The following is a 27,649-nucleotide window of genomic DNA, read 5'->3' as shown; positions in this document are numbered from 1 at the left end:
ACACAAATATATTCTAGAGTTTTTTATTTTTTTTATTTTCTAACAGGTTTGCTTGTAATATGTGGGATGATTGTACATTGTTGAAGAGTGGTCAATTGCCTGCCTGCCTGCCAGCAATCACTATTTCATTAGTTATCGTAGGTTTGAACCCAGATTTTCTGTATCGCACTTTTTTCAATTCTATTATACAACAAAACCTGCATGAAACAGAATGCCAAGAGACTGAAATAATATTCCATCATAAACAGGCTTCCGTATAAAGGTGCACATAAAAGCATTAATTAAAAAGAGGACTAATTTTTTATTCTGTTGAAGACCGGTTTACGTCTCATACAGTATCCGTCTCAAATAGATTTCTCACTGCACAGTGATACTTCAGCTAACAAATACCGGCATACTACGCTGAGAGGAATCAAAAGAAAAGATAAGAAAAATGGTGAAATTCTTTGAGGAACATCCTGAGAAGATAAGGGATCCGTCTCCTCCAGCTCCTGTAACTCTGGTACCAGCGCCTCCATTAAGGAGATCGCAGCGTCTTCATCCTGACAGTGCGCTGGTGGCACTGTTTGCAAGCGAGGAGCAGAATGAATCCTAAATCTAATTAATGAAGTCCCGGAGAAATTTTAAAAGATCTTCAACACTGATAAAAAGCGAATTAGACTAAGTGTATTAAACTGTCCGAGTGCAATGTGGTGCTCTGCCCTTCTGTCATACAATCCTTGATCAATCAAATTCCTGACTGCACCTGTTGTGATAAGATTTTGTACAACTTTCTATGATTATTTATTATCCGTGTCCGTTGCACTGACTTTAACTTGATTAATTTGATTCTTCGATTTACATAATTTTTGATTTCCTTGCACTATATGTAATCTTTGACGTTTCAATAAATTTTGGTTTTACCGGAGATGCCCTGGTCCCCCCCCCCCAGGGGGGCCGAAGTGCTTACATTGCTTTTTGTGACAGAGCCTGGGTGTCTTGTGGTTTCTCCAGTTAACAAATACCTCAGCTTACAAAGTTTTCTGCAAACAAACATGATTCTGGAATGAATTATCTTCGTTACAGACGAGAGATCACTGTATTTGCAATGTATAAGTTTGAGTGTCATCTGTCTTTCACAAAAAAACAACTAAAAAAGAAATTTTTTATGTAGCTGTTTTGAGAGCAAGTTTTCTCTATTTCTGCAGCCTAGGGGTTAACAGTCACCCCTCTTTTACTGCCAAAAAATAATGTTTTTTTTTAACTCATAGGGGTCATCTCTCTTTTGTTCACAATTTTCTTTTGTCTCACCAGTGTCTGCAAAAGAGGGGTTTCCCTGCTACTGATATTGGCCACCAGATGGGGATGTATGACATCTTAAACTAATGTGTGATTCCAATGTTATAAAAGTAAAGGCATGGAAGATTTGCTTTAACAACCCTAACAATATATATGCACAATGGCAGAAAATGCAGAATATAATGGAAATATTAATTTATTTAGTTATTTATAACATGCAAACGAATACCTTGATTACAATTATCTTTCATCAATCTACATCGATCCTTGATGGAAGAGGCACTTCTACCCATTGCGTTACCGATTGCTTGCCAATTATTGCCGTAGAGAGATCGTAAACTGAAGCAAGGAAAAAGATATATTAGATACATGATTTCATCGAGTGATTGTACACAAATATTAAAATGTTTTATTGACTTTTTAATTCTATCATGGAAATAACAAGCTTATGAACAGTAACAATTTCATTCCAAGTTTGTATAAGGCTTTCATTAGTGTTTATGTCCTTTCAAGCTATTTTCTTTATTCCCTGTGAAGTAAAAAAAAAATTAGCAGCACAAATTCCTGCTGTAACCTGACTGAGCATGGCAACTTGAGAAACTCAAACACTGCCTGGGTCTGGATGCAGAACAATGTTTACATACACACACACTATTCTAAACCCATTTTTGAAACTGTATTAAAACTGTTGTGATACAATGTTTAATATTGCTCAGAAATGCTGTTTACAGTCTGAACAAAATCAGTGCACAGTAGAATGCTATAATATGTTTGCATTTTTGCAAAGTTGTGACAATACATTGCATCATTCTTGACAAATAGTATTAAATATATTAAACATGCAGCAGAACCCAGATGTGAAGATTTAAATGTACATAATTTTATTGATGTCTCTGTGTTTATGTTTGTGATCATCTTATCTTGTCTCTGATTTGACGAATAAAATTGTCAGGCTTGCCTGATTCCTCAAACTGGAGTTCAATCATTCAGGTCAGTCATTTTTTGCACACATGAGCTAATTATGTACTCAAACCCATAGTTTTTGCCAATTCCAAACATCATAAATTCATTCAAAAATTTTTTATGTCTCGTTGAGAGTTTGGGGCACCTCAGCAGAGGACTCATTTCTATTGTATGAGTTCTGAGGTCATCTTGTCATCTTTCATGTTTTACAGTCTTCAGACAAGAACTTGTCTAGTATCACTCATGACACCTCTGAATAAATTTCGGTACAGTATGTGAGTATATTAGTGACCTGGGCTACCATGCCTGAAATTGGGGTTCAACTTTACCCACATGTCTAATAAGTTGAACATGCAAGCAACAAAATTGTTAAATGAACTAAAAATGTCATCAAACAGAATAAAACAATTTTAAGATTACTAAATGTTATTACTTATGTTCCAAGTCATAATTTATACATAACTGTTTCAGCTTTTCCAGTTCCTCAGTAGTGTACTTTCCGACGTGATTCTTGTTATCATACATCCTGATAACTCTTCTGTACACAGAAAATAGTGGCCGGTTCAAACCTTTGGCTATTGTCCTGTAAAAATCTTTCCTCTCATCTTTGGCCATTTCAAATATAACTGTTGCTGGAGTATGAATATCACGCTGCTGGAAATTAAAGAAAGAGTTAGAAGTTGACATAGGACCTCAAATCCCCTTAGTATTCATGCTTCACTGAGGTTTTGGCAATTGGTAGATTTACTCATGAGCATGAGTGCAATGCGGTTGTTTCATCTTGAAATTTCATACACAGTATAAGGCAATTACAGAAATGCATATAGTTCAATGTTATATTGCTTATCCCAGTATGTACATGAAACAAAAAAGTAGCATGGTATGTAAATTTGTCCCTGAAGGAAACAAATGAATGTTACCTTACAGTACTGGCGTATGTTCGACTCCAACAATTCGATTTCCTCTTTACTCCACATACCTTGTTTCCACACATGGCCTGTGAAAAACAATGTTGCATGCTTGAAATGTTTGAAAGTGATACAAGTCAACAGGACATTTTTTAACTTCAAATATATCCAAAAAGGTGTGATCATAAATTACGGTGTTTTTCCAGTAATAAAGCTATTGCTAATATCTTTATACGCTTATCCCCAATATTACAATTTTTCCACAATTTCTGACTTTAATAAGTTTTTTTACAGTCTTTTCAATGAAGCTTAAAAGTGAAATTTTTATTCATGAAGAATGACTAATGTTGCACAATGTTATAAAATTATCCAAAAAAATTTGAGCAGTAAGTAAAGATAATCCAAGATCTTGAATGAAAATTTTATGCCATTTACACAAAGTTGAAGCGTATAGCAAGCAAATGGCATTTTAACAAAAGAATTTTCTATCAGTCACTTTATTCAGTGTGACTGCTTTACTGGAAATTATGATTATTAAGATAAAAATTTGAGCATTCCCATTATTCATCTATTCCAGCCTTATAAAAAGTAACTTTTTAAATATATTAAGTGTAAACCATACGTAATGATACCCTCTATAACAATAATCTTCTGTACTAGAGGTGGCCTACTTCTCACTATTCAAGAGCCAATGTAATGTTCACGGGACACACCAGAGATAAAACTTCGGTGTACAAAAGCTGCACCCTTTCTTTCTTTCTTACCGAGCACAACTCAGGTCTATCACCATCTATGGGCGATTTACTACTTAGTGAGTTGTGGCGGAAGTGTAACTGTGTGTTTACCTAACAGTCTGAGTATGTATGTAGTGTTGTGTTTGATTTTTCAGTGCTGCCATGTATATTTCAGAAGTGAAGTGAGTGATGTGTTATGACTGAATTATATTTTTACTGTTTGTAGGTCTGTGGCGAGACTTTTTAAAGGGGAGATCGGCTCGCATTCGCACCTTGAAGTTGGGAACCACAGAAAACCAATCAGCTGACCACCAAGGTGGGGTCCTTAACTATGGTCACTCGACCACCACAGTGGCCTATAAGCTGCACCCATAAAAGTATTCAGAAAACTCACAGATTTGTATCTGCCACAAGTAATAAGTCATTACAACTTTACCCTGGGCACCATTTCTTCATAAACTGATACATATCCATTGCTTTTTCTGGTTCCTAGCTAGTAGATACAATGCAACACTGTTTCTTTTGCAAATTAGTCCATAGTTTGAATTTACAGACAAAACATTTTTTTGTAATTATTTTTATCCCTTGCCTCTGATTTGGCAACCGGTAGGGTTGCACAGGTAGAATAGACACACAAAGAATTGATTTATGCACCGTAGACTTTGAAAGGAGTTTTATTATTGTGAGGGAAATTGTGCCAAAAGCCAGTTGTGTGAATAGCCAGTGGCGGATTACCGCACAGGCGCATGAGGCGCGCGCCTGGGGCCTCGGCAGAGCGGGGGGCCTCCAAATAGTTGTGTGCTTCATCCTACATATGAATTTACATGCGCATCAACAAATCTCCTGAACTAAGTACAGTATCTGCTCTACCTTTTTTTTTTTTTAACCGCAATTTTTTTTTTTTTAATGTATACTGTACCTATAAGAGTTATGGAAGAAAAACGGGAACTGGAAGAAAAGAACAATTTACAAGACGCAGCTCTCAAGGGCCAGTTCTTCCCCGACAAAGAAAGAAGAGACATTGTAAAGCGATCATTCAGGGAGGGTCATTTTCAAACAGTATTTCCCTAAGCGCACAAGCAGGAGGAGGGGTGAGAACAGCAGGTCCTAATGTCTGTCCGAAATGAAAATTGGAGTGAAGGCATAAACAGATGTCTCATTCCACAATATTAAATGCTTTTATAGGCGCCAATAATACGACAGCTTTGGTGTAAGCTTTTGTATACAGTATAATGGATGACAAGATGGCTATCGGCAAGCGGCGACATCGACAGGAAGAGACACTCGTACTAATTAAAATGAATGTAGTAGAGCTCTTATTGTGATTTTGTCTCCCACTTGTTTGAATGAAATACTATAAGCTGGTTCAAACAACATATACATTTGCAATCTATGACTGGAACCATACGACCATATGACAAAAAAAAAGTGGGGTTTGAAATGAATGCTGAATGACATGCATTCTGAATCACGTGATTTTTCTGTTTCTCTTTTAACACTCCCTCCCCGGCTGAAAAAAATCAAGGGGGTTTCTTTTCCTTCTTTCTAAAAAAAAAGAGCTACATTTTTGGATTGATCAAGGAGGCTTGGGTAGACAACATCTTTGTGTCAGACAGAAAAGTGTTTATTGTTAATGTAATTGTAATGTGTGTTATTGTAATGAAAAAAATTTCCATGCCGATCCTCAAGATTTCCTTTAGGATATAGATTGCAGAGTCTTCAAAAATAACGGTAAGCAAAACTAAAAATATATAAATTATCTGATAAATTTTTATTTGAGCATTTCAACTACAGTAGTCTCTCGAGAATTCGATCGTGCTCTAATCCAGCACGTCCAGTAGTCCAGGATATTTAGGTGGTGTGGTGTCACTTTTCTCCTGATGCCCTAACCCCTTAACACGTTCTAATATTTCTTAATTGCTGATCAAGTCCTGACTATGTCTTTGCACGAAATTTCATATATTATTTCAATGGGTTTCTTCAAAGTTAATCCAGCAATTTCGGTAAAATCTGGCACACCGTGGTCTAATACGTACCGGATTAGCGAGAGTCTACTGCAGGGGTCTTCAATCTTTGAGGCATAGCAGGCCATATTGAAACATTTTATAAAGTACGCGGGCCACAATGTTATACTGTGGCATTTTTCGTTATTAAACGAAACGGGGGGGGGCATAATATAGAAGATTTTTATTCACTCTGAATACAAATAATACAAAGGCAAAGGCCACAACAGGCAGAGTGCCCAACGAGGTGGCTGAAAGAGAAAATAATAATAATTAATATAATAATAGTAAAAATAAAATAGAATAAACAAATAAAAAATAATAATTTCTAAAAAATTTTTTTTAAATAATTTCTTTCATTGACAATAATTTTAATTCATTATGAAATAATTTCTTTCATTAAATTTTATTCATTCTGACCTAATTTCTTCCATTAAAAATATAATTCTTATATTTACTCTGATATAATTTCTTCCCTCTATTGAAGAAATGTTTTTCTATTAAATATTATCAGTATCTTTATATCAAATCAAATATATTATATTTGAGATATTATCAAATCTTTATTAATCAGTAATATTAAATTACTAAAACTATGACGGATCTCCATTTTTGCCGTGTGGCTGGCTGAAGGCACCAGGACGGACATCTTAGATTACTAAAAATATGATGCAGAATTTTACTGTGATTTTTTTTTTTTTTTTAATGGGAGTGTGATTATTTTTGATCTAGTACCAGAGAATATCATTATATTTCCTTATCTTATTTTTGTGTTTATGGTTTTGGTGATGCAAAAATAAAAAAAAAGTTATGATTTTCATAATACTGTTCATTTTAGTGAACCATCTCGTTCTTATTAGGGCCAAAAGGGTGCAGTGGTGGATAAACGCAAATTTGTGGGTGGGGGCGGTGGTTGTGACAATGTGTTCAATTTTTCAGGACGGTTCTGATTTTTTTTGGAAAAAATTCTGAATTTTCCCCCTTTTTTAAGCAAATTTATTTTCTTGGTTTGTTATTCAGTCAAAAACGTAGAAAATATTTTTTTTTTCCATTTAATTTTTCTGCTCTCGGGGGGGGGGGGGGGTGACAGCCCCTACCTTTAATCCGCCCCTGATAGGGGGGGCCTCCAGATCAGGTTGCGCCTGGGGCCTCCCAAAATCATGATCCGCCACTGTGAATAGCAAAACAGTACAAAGATAAAATGGACTAGCTTCACATGGATCAGCTAGACTACCTGTTGTCGCTGTGGTGGTCAAGTGGTCATAGTGACAGACTTGTATCGTGAGGTCACGGGCTCAAGCCCCACTGTCACAACAGTGCTAGTTGGCTGAAGTTGGTTTTCTGTAGTTCTCAACGTTCAGGCACAAATGCGCTGCTTTAAAAAGTCTCGCCACATAGAGCAAATATAATTCAATCATCACAATTCACTCACTTCACTTCTGCAATATTGATGGCAGCACTATAAAATCAGATACAATACTAGGTACACACTCAGACTGTTAGGTACACACTTACACTTCTGGCCCAACTCACTTGGTTATTGATTAAATTCACTTTAAATTACCCATAGATGGCGATAGACCTGAGTTGTGTTCGTTTCAAAAGAAAGAAAAAGACTGCCTGTTGATTTTGAAAGGATGCGCACATACACCATTAACTGGTGCTGTATGACCATGAGATTACACTGAACCAGATTTGCTCAATATATGTATTCTTATAACTTGAGTTACTTACTTCTTGGGACAGAATATCAGTATTTTGGTTTGAGATAGTGTTAGTCTGCTTCAAAATGGAATGCTATCTACCTGCTATAACAAAACTTAGAGATGACTGCTTCTGTTTTCAATGCAAAAAATTATTGTCTGTAGAACTCTTTTGTTCAACACAGCAATATGAACCTGGCCATTCCATATGACACATTTTTGCTCTTTATAATTTTGAGGTGTCAATGTGAGTTGGCATCCCCTTCGAAAAAGTTTCATCACTGTGAGCAGAACACCCAATATGCATTCAGCTTCAAACACAAAGATGACCAAAAGGCAACTTGCCCAATGAGGACAGAAAGAAATGGAATAAAAATTCCTATAACTAGAGAGAGCAAACCATGAGCACGAAAAGGCAATGTGATGAGATCATATAGCTAATTACTATCACCACTAGAAATAATGAATGTAAATAGTCTGTTAATCAACTCTGCAGTGGAAAATAATGGCTTAAATAAGAAAATCAATTTAATACACAGTAATTTTACCTAGTCGCAGGCCAGCTGTTAGCCACCCCCTGCCCTGTAGAACAATATTGCTCTCTGATCCCAATGCACTTGTGACAGTGCTAATATATTCCATCAACAACGATAACTACTTTATAATGATGCATTTTCCATGTGTCCAAATTGTTATATACATGTTTCATCTATACATTTACTCTAAAATAAAATCGAAAAACTAGATTTGATCACAAAAAAAAAAAATTTTCATCAAATGACTGGATTAGAGCAATATTAATTTACAATTTTTTTTCATATTTAAATATACCTTTTTTATGAAGCGTTGCTTTTTCCGCTTTGCTGGTGAACCAGTTCTGGTTAATGCCCTGTTTAGACACCAATTTTACATTTTGATGAGCAGAAACAGCCTACATTTATATACGTAAGAAATAAAACAACATAACTGTGATGAGTTTTATTTTGTTAATAAAGGTTGACATAAGAAAGCAGTTTGAAAATTTTACATTTGATATGGCTGTACAAAAAAGTATTTATCTGGTTAATGCATTGTGATATTTATGACTGGTTTTCTTGTTTTTGAGTTCTCCTTTAATTTTGTTTTTCTCTACCTTTTGGTAACTTAACATCTTGTCTGGATGCACACTTAAGCAGTGAAATAGATTTTTGAAAGCTATTGTTTTGGTGGCTTTAAAAAAATTACATAGTTTTGGAAAATTACATGAAATCAGGAAAAATGTCCTACTCTTTGTCACCTACATGACAATTTTCTATAAATGCTTTCATTATTAATTTTTTATATTCACAGTTTTGAAATAGAATAGAATCTGCATGATATATATATAATTTAGTGATAATTATGAATGTCTCAATATCAATCCAGAAAACCATTAGAAAAGATGATCCAAACTTTGTCATAGAGCCAGAAAACAAATTGCTGGCTGTTATGTGAATTGAACGGCATCATAAACCTGTTATCTACTCCAGCATTATACATATACTGTATTTCTCAGCATTAGCCGGCATGTTGCGTAACATAGAAAAAGACACCAGCATGCTGGAAATTTAAGTCGCATATTCTGGATAATTTTTAATTATCTGGACCCTACGAATCCTAAGAGTTGGCTAATTTGAACCTCGTCTTTCTCTGCATTTTATGATCCTTTCTGTTTTATGACCTACATTCAGGTAGCTTGAGCTTTATGTTTGCTTTTGCTGTTACAAATATTGATTGATTAAAAATATCTGATGCTAAGCATTTCCATTAACAGTAATCAGATGAGTTAGAAAATTAGAACAAGTAGACTAAGAAGTATTTTTGTCATGTACTTTGATCATGTGTGTAAAATTGGAATAAAAACAATGAAAAATTAAAAATTCTACCGCAAAACATGATGTTGTTATATAAAATCAACAGCATATTTCTTCAATATCATCTGAACATGCAGAAAAACATGTAAAAAAAAATTGTGTCTGTACTTTGCAATAAGGTTGACGATAATTAAATTAGAGCAAGTAAATGCTGAATTTACAGTGTTCTATTAAATTCCTGGGCAGAACACATTTGCTACAGTGAATAACTATTATTTTAATTTTGATTTGACCATTAATTCAATAACAGAAGAGTAAGTTCATATCATCTACTGAATATATTGTGATCCTTACAAAATTTAGCTTTCCCCAGCATGCCTGGAATGGGCTAAACTCCACCATTCAAAAAGCTGCTGCCCCCTGACTTTCATAGCATGATGGATAATGCAGGTAATACGGTAACCATAAAATGATAAGGGAAAATAAAACCAGTGTATCAGAGAAGCTTTGTCTATGGCAACTGTGCGAGGACTAGGGTTGAATAAGCATAGAGTACATTTGTGTGTACAGATTTTACTTTATTATCATACTGTGCTAGTCAAAACCAGTTCACAAAGAATGAAAAAAATCACAGTAAAAGTTCATACATGACCACGAAAGCAAAAGAGCTGCCGGTGTCAATTTAAGAACCACTGGACTACACTGAAGTGCCAAAAGTCATGGGATATCTCTTAATATCCTGTGGGATCTCCTTTTACCCAGTGAAGTGCAGCAATATTAAGAAGTATCCCATGACTTTTGGCACTTCAGTGTATAATTTCATAACATACAAACATATTAACTAAAAAAAACTAAATGCTAACCTCAGAGGTTTCAGCAACTGAAGCAGGACCGCTTGGATCAACTACCTCAACTATACTAGCTAAGCCATCTATAAAATATGAATTAATGAAAATAATACATTAGAGTAGATTTAACATAGAAATTATGAGAATTTCTGAATAATCTTGATTTTAACTTTTATTGATTCATTCGGTACAACTAGAAAACAAAACTAGCCTGTCAGTATTTCACTAATTTGATTTATTCACATCACATGCAAATAACAAGAAAATTAATATAATACCTTGTAAAGAGACAATATAAGTTTGGCCGCTTTGTTCGAGTTTGACAGAATCAATGCAAAATTTTCTACCATCAGCATCGTTAACAGCTACAGTTTGTAATGGCACAAAAGGTACTTTGTGTTCGCTCAGAACATTAGCTCCTTAAAAAAATGCATTTTGTTAAAAATAAAAAATGAATTCAGTTATTGTTCTGATACAACATGGACAATTAATTTCAAATACTGAAGAGAAAGCATGTGATGAACATGGCTAATGAACAACAGTTGGTCACTATACCCGCTACTTATAAATTTCTCAAGTTGTCATCTTTCATTAAGAACTCTGCTTTTATTTATAGTTAGCTGCCCACAGTGGATGAACGCAATAAATAGCCAAACCCTTACATAGCACCAACACTGCTTAGCACCAGAAATTTTGAGAGAACAAATTTTCCATGGGATAACAATGTGAAAAACCTGTTAGAATGCTAGTAGATGTTTGGTTCTCCACCAAGTTTTCATGTGTTGCTTTTTGAGAATTTCACATTTTTGTCTCTATATTTTTAGATTTATTAATAAATTATTAGATAAATTAATAAATAATAGTTTTATAGATTAGATGAGCTGAATGGAATAATTAGTAGATTGTGAAGTATTTTTATATTCTGTGATCATGTGTGTAATATTTGAATAAAGGAAGAAAAAAATTGAAGAATTGCCCTGCGAACCATTGTAATACTAATGTGACTGCATATTTCTTCAATTCTGAACATACAAAAAAAAGAGAAAAAGTGCAAAACACAGCATTTGTATTTCGTATTAGACTGGTAATAATTAGATTAGAGCAATAAGCAAATGCTTAATTTTTGACCTTTGAACCCCTTTAATTTGAAACCTTTGATATTTTGGGATTCAATGTTTGACTGTCACTTACATTACTCTATTATGATTTATAGTTTTTATAGGGATTTATAGGTTTTAATATTTAATCAGTATTTAATATAGATTGACATCAGTCTTCTGAATGCATCACATGATCTTTATTGAACTTATCTTTATCTCCCTTTTTTGGCATGCGGGGATACAGTATATTTTCCCCATTTCATACTGTATTTCAGTTAAATGCTTCACATCTGTTATTTCAAAAATCTTTGTCCCAAACACAATCACCTGCCATGGTTCCCCTCTTACTTAATTTTGCCACGCGTCCCCCTCCCCTTCCTCTCTAGAATACCCCCAGGGCTGCAAGGGGTTCATGTGATTTTAGGTTGGGAATGATCTATTTAGCCAGAAATTTATTTTGTAAGGGGAACCGCTGACATTTTGGGGGGGGGGAAACCAAAGTGATGACACTTATGCATGTTATTCCATATTCTCAGCCATTTTCAAACATTTCTGAGGGGGCAGAACCCCCTGCCCCCCCCCCCTTATGACCTCACTTCAGACATCTCTATGCTCACTGATTCAAAAACATTTTGTTTTGTCTTCAGTCTCTGATTGAATTCAATAACCCACATATATAAAATTTTTGGCACCAAATCTTATTTTTTAGTTACCATGAGGATGCCTGGTATTAGTGAAACCTTGACCTAGAGTATTTTCAAACATAAATAACCTACCCATTTTGATAGAGGATTCGGATTGGTTGAGAAGGGAAAGTTTAAAGCACAATATCATTTTCGAAAGCTTGTCAATACCTTCGTTTCTCAACGGGACATTGCTTAATACCGAGGTTTTCAACACATCACTTGCAGGCGAAATGTGGCCATCTGAGAATTTTGCAGACAAACATTTTTATAACATTTAAGAAAATAAAAACATTTGAAGATGATGGAAATTAAAAAAATAAAGTTCACAGGCCACTGAGAGTTATGGCGCAGACTTTATAATTATTGAGAGACACTTTTAGATTCACAAGTAACTGTGTATTTGATGCATTACCAGTTACCTTAACATGTTGGAGGGTCCTGGAGACCAAATATTTTTCTGGGCTCCTGATTTCATATATTTCAGGATAGACAAAACAGCATCCAAAATGGCATACCTAATTACCGAATTTACAGAAATGCTGAAAAACCAAATCTCTGGCAGACCCACATAGTGAATTTATAGTAAATATAAAGAAACAAAATTAAATATGATAAAAATCCTCCTGGGCTAGAGTCTTGTCGGCCCCACCCTTGTGGATGCCATGACATACATGGGAAAAGATTGGCTAGGAGAAGGGTTAAGAACGGAAAACCTACTACTATTATATTTTTTCCTTCATTTCTTGAATGTTAACAATATCAGTTTTTGTGATTTACCTCTGGTACCTGAACTGCAGCAATCATTGAAATTTGTTGTTAAAAGTCTGTATGCCGGGGGTGAAGTTAAGTTCTTAGACACCCTTTATCTTTTGAACCGTAGGTTATAGAAGCTTACTTTCAATTAGGAAAAGTATCCAAATGACAAGCCCATCCGAGGTATGTCATTCGTGTTGCAAGAGATATTGTGTAGTTACTAAAATAAAAGAAATTAACTTTTTATGCAATCCCTGCATGCCACAAAATCCAATTGGAAAGTTGTTTTCCTGTCTCCTGATACGAACAAAAAAATTCCATGCTTCAAGTGCAATATTCACTAAGATATTCGTATTCAAAAAATGGAGGGGAAAAAAACTGTTAAATGCAGGTAAAATGGTTTTTCCGCATTTAGAGCTATTTTTTTTCAACTTTCCTTCGCTTTTTTTAAAATTTGAATATCTTAGTGAATATTGCACTTAAACACATGGAATGTTTTTGCTGGCATCAGAAGAGACAAGGAAACAAGTTTCCAAGAGGGTTTTGTGACGTGCAGGGATTGCATAAAGAGTTAATTTTTTTATTTTAGTAACTATACAATGTCCCTTGTAACATGAATGACATACCTGAGATGGACATGTTATTTGGGCACTTTTTCTAATTGAAAGGATGCTTCTATAACCAACGATTCAAAAGATAAATGGTGTCTAAGAACTTAACTCGACACCATGTATAAAGGATGTTAAGATGTCACTGTAAATTACATGAGAAGCCCTTGTAAATTGTATCTTACAATTATTAATGCCCCAGTAAGAGATGGTGATGTAGAGGTTTCGCAAGAAGTTTCAATTTGGCCCACAATGTCTGGAAAGTTTAAAAACCCTTGGCTTAATATATACATTTAGAATCTTACAGCTCTGTATATGTATGTGTGATCCTGGTAACCTGGATAACAACATTAAATAATTGAAAGAATAAAATAAATAAAAATTTAAAAAAATCATGATAAAAAGTACACAGTACCCGCACACCAGCAAGAATAATGTCACAACTCAAAAATGCCTGAATTTGAGTTAATTCCATACACAAAATAATTTTTTTTCCTCTGCAAGTCAGTGATATTGACATTCCTATAGCAACAAAACTGGCCGCTAAGCAGCAAAAGTTTTGTTCTAGTAGACTGCCTTTTGTATTGAAAAAGTGAAGTTTATTTTTGTTATTCTGCAATTTTAAGTTTTTTGAGTTGTGACGTTATTCCTGATGGTGTGCGATATGTTAAGTATAGTCCCCAAAGCAGAATATGTCAAAATTTGTGATGTACATTGCAGAACAATCTGGAAGAATTTTAAGAAAGTGTAGGAAACACTATTATGGGAATTTTTACCACTGAGCATTTTCAGTCAGCGGAGGGCTCATTGCAGAGCAATGCAAAAGATTCTGCATTGGGAATTATAGTCAAGGATTATAGTTACCATCGTTTGCTATGACAACTAATTCAGATGGAGCGTGCAGATTCAGCGGTATACAACTCTGAACAGTGATTGGAATTTTCATATCTATACCATTAGTCAAATTCTGAACATTGATTTGTTGAAGCTCTGTCTTTTCTGAAGTGCAATTTTCGTTTGTATCAAATTGAACGTTTGTATCTACTCCTTTCACTGTGGACTGTTCTGATGTGAAGCTGTTTGCAAAAGATTTCTCAGTAGGGCCATTTTGTGGTGAAGCTGAATCCATACACACAAAAACCTGAATAATTAAAAGAAAAAAGATATAGCAATCTCTCACTTATACACTCACTCACATAAACGGCTTTCACTTTTAAGATGATTTTCTGTGCTCTCAAAGATATATAAGTAAATAATGATGTTCACTTATAAGTCTCTCTCACTTATGCATTTTTTTTCCTTGTTCCCTTGCACGAACACACAAGTGAGAGATTTTAAATTTGTTAAATTTTTACCACTGGCAAGAATTCAGCAATTCAAATATGGCAAAACTATTTTTTCCAGGCAATTTATTGTCATGGTATTTTCCAAATGGCAAAAACTTGCCAACGCTGACAGAAATTAACTAAAACAGAGGCTTTTTCTCACTATTTTAACTTTTTAATGAAAATATTTTCAATGTCCTGGAAAGTGAGGGGCATGGACCTCTGTCTCAATTTTTTAACGTGCTTTCACAAAATTTAGACTGCCACAGTTATTTGCATTGCCAATATTTTACACAAAAATGAAAACCAATGTAAAGACACAGTATAATGTTTAACCCTTTCAGACCCAAGCGTTAATTTTTTTGGAAATTTTCAAAAAATTGTTTTTTGTGTTTTTGATACTCGAAAAAAAAAACACAAATGCCATCAAATTTTAGAGAGAATCGTTTTTGTGAAGAAATATATATATATATATATAATTCACTTTGTTCCATTTTTTTCAGTCAAGACGATGCAGAGTATATTCATATTCACATACAATTTTTTCCAGAATTTTATGCAAAAAATCACACTTTTCCTGTGGAAGCCATCTTAAAAATCCCCTGAAAGTTCAACTTCAAGTGCTGCTCTGAGATAAAAGCTCAAAAAGTTCATATTCACCATATATCTAACTTAAAACTTACACAATGCTTCAAGTCCAGGTAACAGGGCCTGAGGTTAAAAGAAAAAAACACATTTGTAGCACAAGGGTCTGAAAAGGTTAATAAATCTACCGTTATGTACCAGCTATATGAATTGGTCAAAATGTTTTGCAGTACCAGTTCATTAGAAGTTTCATAGAGGAATATGCATGAGGTGCATGTGTGGTGTAGTAGTAGTATACTAGTGGGAAATTCCAATAGAGCAAATTTTGATCAGCGTTGTTATATACTTTTGTCCTCAAGTGATAAGTGCACTAGTCCTTTCGTAGGGAGACTTCCTGCATTAGCAATGTACTCAGAAGTGCTGACATGAAGAAAACATTCGGGAGGGAATAAAGTTGTCTGCCGTTTCAGTAAAAACAAGTGTATAGTGTTAAAAAGTGTCTTATACACTTATACTGCCTTGTTCCTTGAATGCATGGAAAGAACACAGTGCATGCACCTCATAAACATTCCTAACCAGGGAAATTCTAATGAATTGGTGTGTGGCAGAACGTGTTGTTGTGAGTGGATGCGCTGCCCTTACATATTTATGTTATCAGGGCGATGCATGTTTTGTGTTCGAGAAGTGCTGCCATCTGTCTTCTGGACAAATGCAAATGGAAGGCCACGTCAGGCGAAATTCCCAGCAGGATGGCTGAAAAACAATGCCCATAAAAATATGGATTTTATGTTTAGCCAGGATTGCAATATAAAAGTTTGATAGATCTTCTACAAAACTTAAAAACAACCAATAGGCCAGCCCAGCCCATTTGTTACATATGCTTTGATACCACCGATTTGTTGCATTTTTCATTTTATAAAAGAACTTCTATACACCTTTCACAGTGTAATCCTGGCCTTATAGTAGAACAGATAGGTAGTTTAAATATCACCCGATGTTTCATACAGTATAAAACTGTATTTGAAGTGGAAATAGCAGATACCTAAATTTTTATGTAGTGTAAATATTATGCTGAAGGTGCACTTGCTCTCAACGGATAGACATTTAATGACTGAATTTTCAACAAGAATGCATTATTGATACAGAGATCGTGTGTTTATGCATCGAAATTTCATTGAGAATCAGAAATACTCCTAAATTTATGAGAACTGAATTATTACATGGATATTGACAGAACGATTGGTGGGATGCACATTAGATGTTTGCAATGAACTTTATGAATGGATACAAATGAAATTATAATGAAATTTCATTGTTTCTCAAGTGGTGTCCAAAGTGTTCTAATTGTGTGGGTGCTCGGCTTGTTCATGTGTATGAGTTAGATTTCCACCAGTGCTGTCTTAAGACATGGGTCCACAGGGAGAAAGGAGCTCAAGTGCAAAAGGATCCTTTTGATAATGAGATCTGGTGACAATTGTCAAGAATAAACATGTTGGTAAGCTGGTGCTCCCAACCAGTGCATCTTAACGCAAAGGTCCACTAAGGCATGGCCAGGGGGTCTTTTAGTAGAGATGCCTCACAATAAGAATTGGGTATGATTTTTGAGATTAAGCATGCAATTGGTTACAAAGCAATTTTAATCAGGCATAGAGACCTAAGAAAAATCACTTTGCCTGAGGACTCGTGATGCTCTCAAGACAACCCTGCTTCCAGCCCCATCCTGCATCAGTGCTTCTCTAGGTTGAAATCTATTATGCTCCCCCAACCATGCCAAATTTTTACAGGCTCCTTTTATAACTCATCTATTTATAGTGTGAAAGGACAAAAATATGTATAGTTTCGTGCTCCTGGGCTACTACTTCACCAAACACCAACTCTGGCAATATCACTATATTGCAATTCACTGCCATTAATGAGATGGGTTGGAAATAAAAGTGCTGTCTATCGGAGGTCACAACAAGTTCGTTAGGGAAAATATCTATTTCCTCCCTTGGGTTCGAACCCTGGATCGTGACAGCAACCTTTACGGTGGTAGACGAACATCTTACCACCATGTTCGCCAGAGTCCACGCCATGTCCTGGAGCTCTGTCAGCCCATACCAGTGGGGGTCATGACTGAGGGCACACAAAAATCACTTTGCCTGAGGGCCTACCATGCTGTTGAGATGGGCCCTAGTTTTTACCCTGTACACTAGTAACTGCCTTGTGTTATTAAACAATAAATAAAATCTCACAAATTTCATTAATGGATTAAAAATAAATAGAAAACTAAAGCATGATTTCAGGAAGAAAAAAAAAGATAAGTTTTCTCAATATATTAAAAAAATTGTTTACTGCGCTTAAAACAGAATTTTTCGACGTTTTGGTTAGAATAAAAATACACGATTTTATATAAAAATTTGAATCAAAATCGCTTAATAACGACGAGGGAATTTCGATGGAACTTTATCATGAAAGACTTGTTAGTTTTCAAAATGAGCGAAAGTTTCGTTGTTTTCACCTCCGATTCGGAAAATTGTAAACAAACACGGTAGTTAAATTGCCGGCTGTTTTCGTCCGGGCACTTCCTCAAGAACCAGGATGAAGATTTTTCAGCTTCAATGGCGACTGTTGATATCTACGTTGCCATCCACCTAATGAAAATTTAAGCCGGGTTTTCCTAGGAGCAGGTATTTTACGTCGCGTGTAACGGGAATCGCCCGGCGCGACACGCCTTCCACCCAACAAAGGAGAAGTGGTATGGCTGTCTTCCTATAGAGAGCAGCACGCCTCACGCCAGCACTTTCCGTCTGGCGTGATTGGCCGACTGCTTCTGGCGGAGTCAAAGGCGTTGGTGCGCCGCGCGCAACGAATAGGACCATTTCGCGTCGACAGAAACGTGTAACTTAATCATACTACGCGTTTTTGTTGTCCTGGCGTGGTGCATCATCTGTTCTGTCGCCTGCGCATCCAGTAGTGTATTTACAGGGGGTGGGGGCTAAGCGGGCTATAGCCCAGGGCGGCAAATTTTGAGAATTTTTTTTTTAAATTCGCGTTTCGTAAACGTATAGAAGTACCTCGTGTCATTACTATCGTAAATAATATATAATTATTAAACCACGTTGTTTATTTTCTTGTTTTTTCCACACAGACTGACGTTGAAGTAAAAAAAATATACGATTGTCTAACCTTTGCCTGTTTACAATGTTAATCCCCGCCTTCCCAAATAGTATTGTCAAAAGTAGAGGTGGGAGGGTGAGTAGGCGTACAGCGAAGCAAAGCCGCACTCATTTTAGATTACTGATGGTGTTGGAAAAAAGACAAGAGTTCAGCCGACATTCCGTAGAACAGGGGTTCTTGACCCTTTCAGCAGCGACCCAAAATCAGCAAGAAGATTAGCGAAAAAAGTAGCGCAATGCGTGCATTTATAACAGGACTACGTGGATTTGTACGACTGCTTACGAAAGCCCCTGCGAATCACATTTGGGTCGTTATACATAATCTCAAGAGCCCCTGTCTGTTAGTGGATTCCTACGACACATCTTGCAAGCGCCTGCACAACAACTTTCGGACGTCACTCATAGCTCAAGAATCCCTGGATGTATAAGTGAATTTGTTCAACCCACCTCGGAAGCCCCTGGCAAGTAAGTCCTGGGTAGTGATTCATAGCTCAAGATCCCCCTATCTGTTAGTGAATTTTTGACTCACCTCAGAAACCTCTGCCAATCAAGTCTGTGTTTTGACACATAGCTCGAGTTCCTGGCTTAGTGGATTCGTACGACCCCTCTCGGACGCCCCTGCGAATTACATTACAGTCGGGACCCGATCTTGGTTGTTAATGAATTTGGACTGTTTGGATTTGGACAACGACCCACCTTGGGAGTCCGGCGATCCAAATTTGGGTCGCGACCCATGGGTTAAGAACCCCTGCCCTAGAAAGAGGGAGGGTTATCTTCTTTGGAGGGCTATCTATGGAGGATGTTGGTACAGTGGTCAGGAAGAAAAAAAAGCAAGAGGGTTCTTTCCGTGACTGGAAGCTGCTGCACCCTTCCCAGCTGACCACAAAGATCATTTCAACAGCTTAATTTTGGCTCGCTTTGAAAGTAAAGAGACAGAACATTCTACTGATTTTAACGACGACCGTCATATGAGAAAGAATCTTCTGCAACAAAGATGCGTTTATTGGCGCTGGTCGGGCTTTGGTGAGTCCTTGGGCTATGGTTGACCATCTGGGGGGGGGGGGGGAGGATAGAAATATGTGTTAAGTGTGTGGCTAGAAATCGAATGGATGAATTCGATTAAAATACGATTCTTTAAACTGGTTTGGGAACCGAAATGAGATGAAGCTGATCAATCCAGAACAACATCCGTTTGCAGTCACTAATCGGAATACAAAGAAATCATGGTACAGAATGGTAGGTGGGGTCAGGCAATTCAGTTCACTGCTCCTATAAGGACAGTTCTCCTCGTGTGACGTTTTCCTGGAAAAAGGGGGGGGGGCGACAAATGTGGAACTTGGCAGAATCCACATTTTTATGAATTGTATACAGTATTACAAAACACTACATTCGATTATAAACGCAAGATTAGCAACAAAACGGAAAAAAAAACTCCTAGTCACTCTACACTTTCCTGACGAAAACAAAATAAGTAAATATCAAATATAGCTACTCATTTCTGATAAGTTCATACGTTTTGCATTTGTGAGAGTTTTCTTTAATGATAATTTATCAACAATCGCCACTATTCAATCTTAGGTAATTTGGAATCCTCTGTTATACTTGTATTCAATAAGGCGCAAGACTCGTATTTTTTTATACGATACATCGATAAATTGAAAAAAGTTTGAGCTAGTGCTCGTTTAAGAAATTAAAATAAAAAAAGAATATTTATTGTATTTTAGTTTCATTTTTTGGTTGCAAAACCGTTGGCGCAGTTTGACCAAATTGGTCCTTGCGCCAATGTGTTCAAAAACCTAATGCAAAACCACATGAAGTTGACTCACATCCTGGTCTTAATACAGAGACGACAATTAAATCATGTTTTCTCTGCAATCTTTATATTGTCCTGTCTTACTTCTTTTTCAGATGCGTAACAAACATGACAGGTGAACAGTTTATATTTTACATTTGCATTTTGAACTATTTCTGTATATCGGAGATAATTGGCACAAGGTGCCAAAAGGGAAATTTTACAAGAGAGCCATTTAAAGTGTTATGCATATATATATATATATATCTGTTATCTGGTGATGCGATATTCAAATATATGCACCATACATTCCAATCAAATTTATCGGCGTTTTTCATCAATGTGTAGACGCCTGCGGGCCGGAGGTTGAGTACACCCCCTCCCCGTTGTATGGCAATCATTATGAATCGGAATAGGATACGAATACAGGACTGAAAAGTAAAATTTAGGCGCAACTAATATACAGTAGTACCACTTTCTTTGTGTTTTGTTTGTCTATGATTTATTAGTAATGGCATGGGGGGGGGGGTAAATAGATAGACTGAAATGGGAGGGGGCGGCAAAATTTGTATAGCCCACAGGCGGAAAAAACATAAATACGGCCCTGTGCGCATCCACGTATTTTTCCACAATAAGAGAGGGAGAAAGAAAGGAAGGGAAAGAAAACACAACAAACGTGAAGATTGGCGAAACGCACGGCGCAAGACGCATTTGACTCCTCCAGAAGCACTGAGCTATAAGGAAAGTTTTTCTTATAGCTCAGTGTTCAGAAGCGGTGGACAAATTATGCCCTATGTAAAGCACTAGCGTGAGAAGTGTTGGGCTCTGCAAAAAACAGTCGTGCTGCTTTTCCTATTGGTAAAGTGAAGTGCATGTCGCTCTGAGTGATTCACGTTGCACGCGGCGTTAAAAACTTGCTTCTAGGAAGACCCGACTTTCTACCGGGTTTTGCAAGGAATGGGCTTTTTGTGCCGCGTGAACCGAATTAGACCATTTCGCGCAGGCAAAAACGTGTTACATAACCACGTTACGCGTTTGTGTTTTCCTAACGTGGCGCATCAGCAGGACGGCTATATTTAAGTAGTATATGGCCTTGGCATCCTGCATGCTTTTCGTTTTGAAGGGAAGGGAAAGAAAATACACAAAATGTGGGAAGAGAACACCGGCAAAAAACGCGGCACGCGACGATTTTAACTCCTCCAGGAACAATTGGCCAATCACGCCAGATCACGTAAAGCACTGTCGTGAGCCGTATTCCGCTCTGTAGGAGAACAGCCGTACTGCTTTTCTTATTGGTCAGTGAACGGCGTGTCGCACTGGGTGATTCACGTTGCACGCGAAAACCAGCTCTTAAGCCGGGTTTTCCTAGGAATAGGCTTCTTGCGCCGCGTGAACCGAACTGGATCATTTCGCGTCGGCAGAAACTTGTTACATAATCACGCTACGAGTTTGCGTTTTCCTAGCGTGGCGCATCAGTTCAGGGTGGCTATATAAAGTATATGGCCCTGACATCAGCTACTCTGAAGAACCAGACAAGACCTGGACTCTGTCCCTTGAGGGATATAAGCCCTTTAAGCCGGGTTTCCTAGGAGCAGGTTTTCTGTGCCACGCGCGACGTGAATCACCCAGCGCAGGGCCGGTCTTAGACCTAGTGGCGCCCGGTGCAAAAACATTAGTCAGCGCCTCCCCCCCCCCCCAGGCTCAAATCCAGTGATGTGTCAGAGGAGGCAATTTTTGCTAGTCATTACTGTCCCGTAAAATACGGGACAGATTCATTCTACCATATTATCGGACTCTAGGTGGGGTGATCGTCCCCATCGCCCCTCCCCCCTCTTGGTTGGATATTAAGGGACGAAGAAGTCGGAAAAGCTTCTTCTAGAATGGGATTACTGCTATTTAACTAGTAAACAAGCATAAAACCCCAACTTGTTTGATTTAATTACGATTAATTGGGGTAAATCGAGAAGCTACCCATACTTAGAGTAAGACAACCATAAATACATTATGGGCACTGTATAGTATTTTATCATGTGTATATATTGTTTTATAATTTTTTATCGTGTTTTTAATTGGGTTGCTGTATTTTTAAAATATATGACATCCATATTTTTATGGGCATCTTTTTCTCAGCCACCTCGTTGGGCATTTTGCCTGTTGTGGCGTTGTATTTTTATTTTTAAGATTTAAAAACATTTAAAAAGCAAAACGTCATACATTTATGCAAGATACTCATCACAACTTACTTATACTTCATACTTATACTTCATACTTATTTTAATTGAATTTTATGGTAAAATTCATGTATAGTGCACGTCTCACGTACGGGCAAAGCTGGTAATAAAAGTGCTTAAATTAAAGTGAAATTACGTATGATGTCTTTCATATTTATAAGACTCGTGTGAACTTCATTTGAAATTATCCCTTTCAGATCCAGTACTAAGAAACAGTAGGGGCAAGCAAACACCATCTAAAGCACCGGGCCCTGCAATTTGGGCAGGCCCGTAACTATTCTGAGGCAACTTGGGCGGTGCCCCGAGCCGAATGGGAGGGGGACGCGCTTGTAACTCCTTTTTCTGAGCATAACTATTTCAAGGAAACTCCCAAGAAAAGACTGCTCCCAAGAAAGCACGCTACGGCCCTGAGAAGGGGCAGGGCCGTCTTAAGAGCATCATGCCCCCTACGGGCCAAGTGGTTTTTCTGAGGTTTTACGTAGTAAATTCTAGAAAATTTTAACTAGATCTCATTTTCGTGAGACCCCTCTACTCTTCAGGCTTCCGGGCCGTTCCCGAGTGGGCACCATGCGGGACAGTGCCGGGACGGCACTGGGAAAGGGTTGTTTTTTTCACTCTGTGGATTTTTTTTGTAACCTCAGGGATTTCGGCTTTAATTTCAACGATAACGCACAATTCTTGAAGTTTGAGCTGAACATCCCTGATGTTAAAAAAAGAATATCTAAAGTGAAAAGAAGCAACCCGCACGTTTGTGTATACAGGATCTAAAAGGATTATGCATAATCACCGGTAAAGTGATAAATGCTGCAAAATTTATCAAACTTACTGAGACGATTGGTGTTAGTGAGACTTGTACAGAGCGAACTGTTCTGAAAAAGAAGTTCGATCTATGGTTCTATTATTTCGAATTTGCTAAGCTAATCGTAACTTCCAACTGTTCTTTCTACATCTTTTAATGGCAACAAAAGACTACTCAATCTGCTCCTGGAAAATCTCGCATTTCTCTCTTTCAGATGTTATCTTTCCATTTCCTAGGAACTTTTAGTTCCAGAAATTCTTTTTTTCTTGTTTCGCGGCGCCAATCCAAATGTTTTCCACTGTGCCTCAAATCGTAATTAATATATAAGCTTACTTTACAGTTACAGACAGCTAGATTAAGTTCACACTATGATTCGTATTCCCAAATAATGTGTAACACAGTGGAAAAATTGCATGTTTTAATCAACTGGTACACTATTTGATTAATAGATCTATTTGGTGAGACGTATCATCGCGCGCTCTTACACCTAGTATCTTACCAAGGTGCAAAACAATGCTGTGAAGCATATCTTAGGGATATTTTTTAGTTTCAAAAACAGAATTGCGGGGAGACGTGCGTCTTCAGCCTGCGGTAGACCCAAAACCAGCAACCAATCAAAAAGCATCATTTATGACGTCACCAAAAAGGGAGATTCCCCCTCCCTAAGCACGACCACCTAGATTAGAACTCCTTAATACATGAAGGCGTCTTAACCTAGATAACTTAGGCTATATAGGAGGTCGTGCCCTAAGACGCCTTCATATATTAAGGAGTTCTACCCCTCCCTTCCTCGCTTAGCGGTGACTTGTCCTGCTTGGCGACTTGTATAAAGAGGTTTCTAGAATATATAAAGGACTTGTATGTCATGTTGGCGAGAGAAATTTGTGGCGTCTGTAAAAAAGGATTTCAAAAGTAAATCCCCCCCCCCTCCTTATTAAGGAAACACGTGAGAAATGTCCACAAAATTTCATGTGAAGGCAGGGGCGTCGGAAGTGTTTCGAACCTGTGGGTGCTCGTCTTGAGTTCCATATAGGAAATTTCGATTTCTGAATCAATTCTGTGGATGCTCGGACCTGTTTTACAAATTTTCGTGACTGCTCGAGCACCCACAGCACCCTCGGCTCCGACGCCACTGTGTGAAGGTTACATTTCTTGCTTTGAAGAGAACTGTTCTGCAAAGTTTAGAACATTTTGTGATTACATTGGAAGATTTTCATCATTTTTTTGTTTTTTCAACTATAAATTCATCATAAAGGGGAACGTGAAAGATCCCAGCCTAGGGGCCCTGCTTCAGGATGTGGGGGCCATGTCCGGGACCTCATGATGCTCTTAAGTTTTACAGACATGGGTTATAGCAAGATTGGGGTTGGATGGGTCAATGAAGGTTACATGTCGTGGGTGACAATCTACGAGTCCGCAAATTTTAGGGGGCGGGGTTGTTTCCAAGTTTTTCTTTGGGGAGCCACACTGGTGGATCGATTTCTTTTCAATGGATTAAGTTCCATAAAATCGAAAGTTGTATTTCAAGAAAAAAGCCCGAATATCTCTCTGAAGCACTACCGTACTATTGCGAGAATCGACTTCGGGTGTGGTTTGTCAACGCGATAGTTAGATGGCGATCTCTAGCTTTAGATAACGCTCTGATTCTGTTCATTCCCATATAACCACTCAAAGAAGGATCGACGTAACTACAGATTTGTGTCAGAGTTCCTCACTCTTCGTAAGCTAATGCGCCACAGCGTTGGTTGATTTTCAACTTTGAGCCCTGAAGGCTAGTCGATCTCACGTTAAAAAGTCGCGCCACTGAGAGCAATAGTCCTACAACAGTACAAATATTCAATCATTACGCTTCACTCACAATTTAAAATATCGATGGCAGCACTGGAAAATCAGACAACACTTGATAGGCACTCAGACTGTTAGGTACACTCCCACATTTCCGGCACAACTCATTCGGTAGCAACTTGCCCATGACGATAGACCGGAGTTTTGCTAGGTTTAAAAGAAAGTCTTTGTAAACTTTAGAACCATTGAAATATTGATAAAAATTCAATGGACCACTTACAGCCATGATTCCATGGCTCCCTTGTCTCAGTGATGCGTTCAAAGGAACAGCGATATTTTATGTCATAACACATCACATGTCGAATGGTTTTTTTTTTTTGCCCTTTTACCTTGGCGCTCCTTCTACAGCGCGCAGAAATCATTTTCCAAATTTTTTCGCCCTTTTACTTCGGACTTAACGCCCCTCCTATATAGAGAGGGCACAAATAAGTTTTCCTAATTATTATTTTGCGTTTCCACTTTGGATATGACACCCCTCCTAAAGCGAACAGAAATTATTTTCTGTAATTTTTTTCACCCTTTTACGCCAGATTTGGTGCTCCTACTAAAGGGGGCAGAAATCATTTCTCCTAACTCTTTTCGCCCTGTCTACCTCAGACTTGGCGCCCCTCTTACAGCGGGCACAAATAATTTTTCCTAATTTTTTTTTTTGCGCTTTCACTTCGGATTAGACGCCCTTCTAGAGCACACCCAGTCCACCGAGCTGCCCCTGGTTGGACAAATACGAAAGTCTGACGAGTCGGGAGACTGGTTAATAAAAGTAATACAGGTCGGGAAAAAGAGGCATGAAGGGCCTCTGGCTCAAAATCTTTCCCACATCAGAAGACACCTTCAATTCTTGTAATACTCCCCACAACACAGCCCCCCAAATCTGTTGCAGGGGTAAACGAAAAGAGCTCGAGAGAGAGAGAAAGAGCGTTTATTTTTATCTGACCAAAATCACTATGTACTGTACATATATAGGTGCACTGCCAATCAATTCTTTTCTTTTCGAAAAATAACCGTAATATTGTATGCACACAAACCTCTAATTATTTTCTCATCTCGATCATTTTTCATGTATATTTTAGTTATTTTTTAAATAAGTACCTTAAAAATATTTTTCTAGTAATGTATATTTAACGTTCGGCTCCCCTGACCCAGCGTGACACGCCATCCACTCACCAGTATGAAAAGCACTGTGGCTGTTTTCCTACAGAGCGCAATACGGTTCACGACAGCGCTTTACATCGGGCGTTATTGGCTGACTGCTTCTGGAGGAGTCAAATGAGTCGTGCGCCGCGCGTTTTACCGATATTCCCTTCATTTTTGTTGTTTTCTTTCCCTTCTCTTCAAACCGGAGCATGCAGACGACAGAGTAACTGATGCCAAGGCCATATAATATAGCCGTCCTGATCTGATGCACCACCCTAGGAAAACACAAACGCGTAGCGTAATTATGTAACACGTTTCTGCTGGCGCAAAATGGTCTTATTCGGTTCACGCGGCGCAAAAAACCTATTCCTAGGACCCGGCTCTACCCGATTTTGGGTTGAGTCTTGCTGAAATAAATCATCAGCTACTCTGTCGTCTGCATGCTCCGATTTGAAGGGAAGGAAAAGAAAGCACACAAAATGAAGGGAAGATGGGTGAAACGCGCTGCGCATTTGACTCCTCCAGAAGCAGTCAGCAAATAACGCCCGACATAAAGCGCTGTCGTGAGCAGCGTTGCGCTCTGTAGGAAAACAGTCATGCTGATTTTCTTATTGGTGAGTGGACGGAGAGTCAAGCTGGGCGGATCACGTTGCGTGCGGCACAAAACCTGCTCCAAGGAAAACCCGGCTTAAGGGTGAATTTATTTTAATGATTTTTACAGAGAATTAGCTAAATAAAAAATTGAAAAAATGATTTTCATTCAAAGTTTTCAATTTGAATATATTTGGATGGAATTAGTTTAATTTTTGGGTTTATAGATTCATTATTATCTTTTAGCCGACTCCGAATGGCATCATGTCGAACTTCCACCACGGCCTTAATATCCAAGTACACACACACACACCAAAATCGGATGAAGTTTTTGAAGTTATGAAAAAGTCAAAGGTGTGAAATAGTTAAAAAAAAATATTATGTTTTGTTGTTGTTGAAAGTTTCCTTTTTTTTAAAAAAAATTAAAACGGAATCTCCTCCGATTGCGTGGTTTTTTCAATGATGAAGAGCTCCGATGACAACATCGAAAACAAATCCGCATTTTGGAGAAAAAATGACAAGAATGTACCAGGAAGGTAACTTTTAGTTCATACTCGAAACGCAATTCGTTAAAGAATGGAACTTGAATTTGCTCAAAAATGGTGATCAATGCCTTTACACAAACTAGGGAAACATTTACGTGATTAGATATTTTTACTCGTACTAGTTCGTGATTGTGATCTATAGTTTATTAAGTGATGCAAAATATATTCTATAACTCATGGGTTGGTGCGGACAAGGGTATGGGCGTTACTCAGTGAAAAATTACCAAA

At 37.5% G+C, this 27,649-nt stretch overlaps 2 protein-coding genes across 3 annotated transcripts in view; one reads left to right on the top strand and one right to left on the bottom strand.

Annotated features, from left to right (window-relative positions):
- LOC149068540 (uncharacterized) overlaps window positions 1-17,932 on the bottom strand; it is a 35,409-nt gene extending 17,477 nt beyond the window's left edge. The window contains exons 1-8 of the mRNA XM_089250469.1: window positions 17,827-17,932; window positions 14,281-14,557; window positions 10,548-10,688; window positions 10,285-10,352; window positions 8,421-8,520; window positions 3,162-3,238; window positions 2,705-2,892; window positions 1,508-1,617 (exon numbers count right to left, since the gene is read on the bottom strand). Coding sequence (XP_089106595.1) covers window positions 1,508-1,617; window positions 2,705-2,892; window positions 3,162-3,238; window positions 8,421-8,520; window positions 10,285-10,352; window positions 10,548-10,688; window positions 14,281-14,545 — 949 coding nt within the window. The 5' untranslated portion in view covers window positions 14,546-14,557; window positions 17,827-17,932. The remainder of the gene's footprint in view (window positions 1-1,507; window positions 1,618-2,704; window positions 2,893-3,161; window positions 3,239-8,420; window positions 8,521-10,284; window positions 10,353-10,547; window positions 10,689-14,280; window positions 14,558-17,826) is intronic.
- Window positions 17,933-27,072: 9,140 nt separating this feature from the next.
- Window positions 27,073-27,649, top strand: part of Tbc1d22 (TBC1 domain family member 22) — a 47,032-nt gene continuing 46,455 nt past the window's right edge. The window contains exon 1 of one of the 2 annotated variants that reach the window (XM_089250742.1): window positions 27,073-27,230. Coding sequence is in view for 1 of the 2 variants with exons in the window: in XM_089250741.1 (XP_089106867.1) it covers window positions 27,336-27,412 (77 nt within the window). In the remaining variant the exon portion in view is untranslated. Of the gene's footprint in view, window positions 27,413-27,649 lie in introns of both variants that reach the window. The other variant, XM_089250741.1, reaches the window with a different exon arrangement.

The sequence above is a fragment of the Pholcus phalangioides genome, unplaced genomic scaffold, assembly GCF_987345545.1.
Source record: "Pholcus phalangioides strain wild (caught in Gottingen) unplaced genomic scaffold, Ppha-v1.0 ptg000024l_1, whole genome shotgun sequence".
NCBI classification, from domain to species: Eukaryota; Metazoa; Arthropoda; class Arachnida; order Araneae; family Pholcidae; genus Pholcus; species Pholcus phalangioides.
This window is presented reverse-complemented; position numbering and strand designations above follow the sequence as displayed.